This window comes from Priapulus caudatus, unplaced genomic scaffold (assembly GCF_000485595.1).
Source record: "Priapulus caudatus unplaced genomic scaffold, Priapulus_caudatus-5.0.1 Scaffold1, whole genome shotgun sequence".
NCBI lineage: Eukaryota > Metazoa > Priapulida > Priapulimorpha > Priapulimorphida > Priapulidae > Priapulus > Priapulus caudatus.
In genome coordinates this window covers 565032-570090 of record NW_014577062.1, presented here as the reverse complement: position 1 = coordinate 570090, position 5059 = coordinate 565032, and the positions used below count along the sequence as shown (strand labels likewise).

Here is a 5059-nt window from a genome sequence, read left to right as displayed (position 1 = left end):
TATATATTATATCAGGTATATCTGTTAAAGATTTAAAGTGGCATCTTTAGCATTTTTAGTGGGAAAGAATTTCTATATGTGACTATTGATATATTAGAATATATTATCATATGTATAGAGATTAATCAGCTTTTCATCAGTGTTTTCTATAAGTTACTACGACCAAGGCAGCGCTACAGCTGAAGAGTGATTGCATAATTTCTATATAGATTCTACAACGAGTTAATGTTGTTTTCCGCGAGGGAGGAGCTGACCCCTTCTAGCAATCCTGCCGTCATTCAATTGATGATACGACCTCTGTTCACTGCAATAAATCAACGTTTTTCTAACGGCATGTCAAAACTGCATGCACGTAAAGTGAGTGACCAGTATCAGTGACCGTATCATAGACTGCGCCATGCTCCTATAATTATATCCATGACTGTCTCTGCAACTCCGTGAAAGCGCAATATATGTGCGTATAGGCTATGGTATCAAAAATGGCATTTTTAGTAACAGCAGAAGGTCACCACACATGGTGTGGTTGAAAAGTCAGTTGGCGCGCATCTAACACGGCACTTGTCAATTTTTTATTACGGTAGCATACACTATTTGTATCGCATGCGGATGAATACGCACCCGACTCTCACCATATATAAATATATAAAAATATTAGTAATAAAATGCTTTAATCCCAAATAATAATTAACTGGCATATATATTAAAAGTTCTTCACTGTAAAACATCATAAAACTCTACGTTATTCTATCTCGGACTTTCCCTAACATTTACCTTTATTAAGATACACTGAGGTTTATGACAAAACTGCGTAACAATTGATATGTTGTTATTTCGTTTCTTTGTCCTGTCATGTCTTGAACATAATAGCTCGTTAGCATTTCTGTATAAATGTAAACACATAGATGATAGAAACGTGCGTGCAACACTATCACTACACACCAGACGTCAACACATACAGTTATGCCATGTTCACACACATACATTTACATATGTGAAATGATAAATCAGTATACATCTACTTATTATATTCTCCTTCTAATTCTACTTGTCAGACATATCAATATTTACATTTATATTTATATTTGCTTACACTATATATTATATATATATCTTGATATATATATATATATATATATTTAGTGTTACCATTATGCCCTTGTTAATGATAATGTGGATATTTACCGTGCATGGCCGCATAAAACTGGTAAATTGTAAAAAAAAAATATTATTTAAGGCTAATGCGTTGAAGTCTAAGATTAAAATCGACAAATGAACGTGCATGGGCCTGAATTTGAGCAGATATCCCGCATTGAAATTAACTAGGTCATTATATACTGATCGGAAATTATACATTTCAGCAGTGATATATTTTCAATATAATACAACATGACTTGAATATAGGTTTATCTGTAGCTGCATTAATTTCCAATTAATTAACGTACATTGACAGCTAGCTCAGCGGAAAACATGATATAGGTCATCAAGATGCTCTTATATGTTAGATCTAAGCTATGATTGATAGTTTTGTACCACGCGGAATAGGATAGTAATTCTTGGCACTAGCTGTTAGCAGCGTACCAATGACATTGCTACTCACTACAATTTGCTTGAACCAGTGTGTGGTCAGAGACCAGGCGGAACATACTTCACCTAAAACATCACGGCACTCAGCCCCTAGTCGCCTATGCTGGGGGAGAGAATGAAAAATATGGGGATTGAAAGCGCTGTCATAGGGCCCCTATATTTGATTGTCGTAGATTTTAATGGTTTTCTTATTTTTTATTCATAAATCATCACGGCAGGCTAGGAATGGTAGGCGGAGTATAACACCATTTCATACGATCGCCTGTTTCATGTTAATTTTAGACGATTATTAGCTATTTTAAATGCATGCCGATAATTTAAATTCTTTCCTCGTGTACTTTCATGCGTGTATTATAGGTTAGTTGCGGTTATTGCAAACGCAGTGAAAACACACGGAGAAAACATGCCATTTTGTTATACTATACGCTTGTATGTGTGTATAACGGTGATGTATCTTTCGGTATCTAAGAGGATAAGAACGGACACTAAATATACGCAATGTATATACTGATAGAAACAATTATGAGAAATTTCACATATCAGTAAATTGTTTTTAGTCGCACTGTGCGCGTGTGTGTATATGTGATTGTGTGATAAAGAGAGAGCGAGATATAAAGAAAATAGGACAGGGAAAGAGAGAGAGAGAAAAAGAGAGAGAGAGAGCAAGCGAGAGAGGATGGAAATGGAATTCTTATGACCGTGCACGAAATTGAGGTCAGTGAGATGAAATTATAACGCTGCCCGCAGGTATAGCTCGAATCACCACAGCCGCTAGCTACTTGCGAAACAGCGCAAGTCTGCTGTAATATTTATATTTATGGTGACGAATTCGGTTTATAAGTTGTCATGGTGGAACAGCGCTGTGCCAAGGAATTACAGAACATATCGGCCCCGTATCCACGATAGCAGGTGCGTTGCTGATGCATCTCACGCATTAATATGCGGACTGCATTCATATATCTAGCGTTTTATTGCGTTTACGGATAGGTAAAACTGGTTCAATAGGTAAGACAGCTGCTATATAAGGCTCTCTCAGATCTTTCACTGCAGTACCGTATTCTGTGTGCGCACTAACAAGATGAAGTTTCTCGTGGCTCTCTGTGCTCTCGTCTACGTGGGTAAGTAGTTTGGCTTCATGCGCTCAGTAAAAGCAGCGAATATTAATTCTCGCTGTCCTCATAATCTTACCCAATTTTTAATACCGGTGTATGATTGCATCTTGAGCACATTTTCGGCTGCACGCTGTGTTATTAATGGCTTGCATGGTGACTTTATTTGCACCATCCGACGTCCAGAGTGCCCACCGATTGTAGGTTCGGTGAATATGGTGCATCTACGTTCTACAGGTTAGCTGCTAACACTTGCGCGTTATTGTTTCTCAAGCGGTGGCCGCTCCTTTCAATGACAAGATAGAGAAGCGTCTTGGAGTCCCCATACAAGCAGAGATTGACTGCCTTGACCTAGCATTGAACTTCTCATCGGATGCGACCGACTGTCAGGTACGCGGATTTTGTCTTCCAACATATGAACAAGATATATTGTGCTTACACTTTATAGTGCATGAATCTTCTTTATACGAAAATGCGGCGCCTAAAATATGTCTTTGACAATATTGACATCATCGCGAATTTCGTGATGCATGTTTGTTTTTATTTGATAGATGTTTAGAAACAGTACTGATTGCGTCTTGTGACTTTGATAACCAATCTATGCTAACCAATTCATTGTTATTTAATTTACGATCGCCGCATCCTACTTTAGTTTATGAAGCATGATCATGTGGCCTTATCGTATTTGGAAAAAATGTGACAATTGTAATTAATTGCCATTGTATTGTGATGCTGTTCATAATTGCTGATTTCAATGACAGGTTTTCTATCTGTGTGGCAACGGATGGCCCTACATCCGCCGTTGTCCGGGTGATACCGTCTGGAGCCCTGCTGATGAGAGGTGCATGGGAAAATACGTCGCCATTAATGACGTATGCAGATACGAAGCTCCAGATCTTCCTGTCGAGGTGACTCTCACTCCCGAGGAACTTGATTCCGGTAAGTACATAGTTACCGGTCACTTTGATAGGATAAAACATTTAGGATTGATTTCACTTTCGATACCCCAAAACATGCAAGGTGCTTCAAGACGGTGAAATATACTATAAAAGAGCTGTTTTATGTTGCGCAGCTGCCTGCTACGACCCGAGGTTCAGGTGTGACGGCACGGTCAACTGCAATGACGGGAACGACGAAGCCGGCTGTGCGCCAGCTTGCGACCCCGCCGCTTGCAGGCTACCCGACTGCAAATGCAGCAATGCCGAGATCCCAGGCGGATTCCTTGCTAACGAGATCCCACAGATGGTGCTGATTGGCTGGGACGAGGCTCTGAGAGTAGAGGACTACAACCATCTCCTCCAGCAGGTAGACGCAATGGATGTGTAGTAAACGAGTGCATCGCTACATACCGGCAGTAATGCACATAATATGCTTCCAGTTTCCTACGCTGTGATTCCAGAATACTCAGTTGGATATTGGGCTTCTTTTTAGATCTTGAAGAAGGTTACTCCAGCGAGAAGGAGAGAGCCCAGAGCCAACCCGAATGGATGCCCAGCGGTTGCTACTTTCTTCACAAGCCATCAGTTCACTGACTACGCTGCTGTACAGAGTCTATATTCTGAGGGCAACGAGTTTGCTGCTCATTCTATCACGTAAGTAACTTAGATAAAATTGCTCCCACTATTACAGCATGATCAAGATAGCTGCATTGGTAATTATTACAATAATAATAATTATTGAATAAAGATGATAAGATGGTGAGATTTTATTGCTTTCGTATCTCTCTCTCTCTCTCTTATCACTTATAATATTTCGGTTCTGATAATTTTAGCAAAAAGCTGCCAGCTGAACAATGGGCTTTGGACAGTGACGCTGAATTGTCAGCTGAGTACTCTGGCCAGAGAGTGATGTTCAACAACCTCGCTGGCGTGCCACCAACGGCAGTGAAGGGCGTGCGCTCCGCGTACCTCCAGACAAAGGGCGCTGACTACGTAAAGCTAATGCAGGAAGAAGGATTTGCCTATGATTCATCCTACCCCACGGACAAGATGGACCCTCCTTACTGGCCGTACACCTTTGACTACCAGTCCAGCGCTGGCTGTCCCATACCACCGTGCGTGACCGAGTCCGTTCCTGGTATGTGGGAAATGCCCTTGGTAGACTGGATCGACACCAACGACACCCTGTGCGCAAACGTCGACAGCTGTTACTTCCCCAACGACAAGGCAGAAGCCGCCCAGCTGCTGATGAGCAACTTCCGTCGCCACTACGATAGCAACAGAGCGCCCTTCACTCTCAACCTGCGGGCGAGGTAGGTGTTCACAATGATCGCCTATTGACGTGTAACATCAATGCCTTAGTCACGGTCGATATAGCGACACACACCACGTGTATCAAATCCTGTAATTACGAAACATATATGTTTC

General features: G+C 41.1%; 1 protein-coding gene across 1 annotated transcript in view; it reads left to right on the top strand.

Moving 5' to 3' along the window:
* Nucleotides 1–2629: 2629 nt before the first annotated feature.
* LOC106810766 overlaps nucleotides 2630–5059 on the top strand; it is a 20904-nt gene continuing 18474 nt past the window's right edge. The window contains exons 1-6 of the mRNA XM_014814250.1: nucleotides 2630–2702; nucleotides 2968–3083; nucleotides 3455–3632; nucleotides 3766–3998; nucleotides 4125–4285; nucleotides 4465–4944. Of these exons, the coding sequence (XP_014669736.1) occupies nucleotides 2663–2702; nucleotides 2968–3083; nucleotides 3455–3632; nucleotides 3766–3998; nucleotides 4125–4285; nucleotides 4465–4944 (1208 nt within the window). The 5' untranslated portion in view covers nucleotides 2630–2662. The remainder of the gene's footprint in view (nucleotides 2703–2967; nucleotides 3084–3454; nucleotides 3633–3765; nucleotides 3999–4124; nucleotides 4286–4464; nucleotides 4945–5059) is intronic.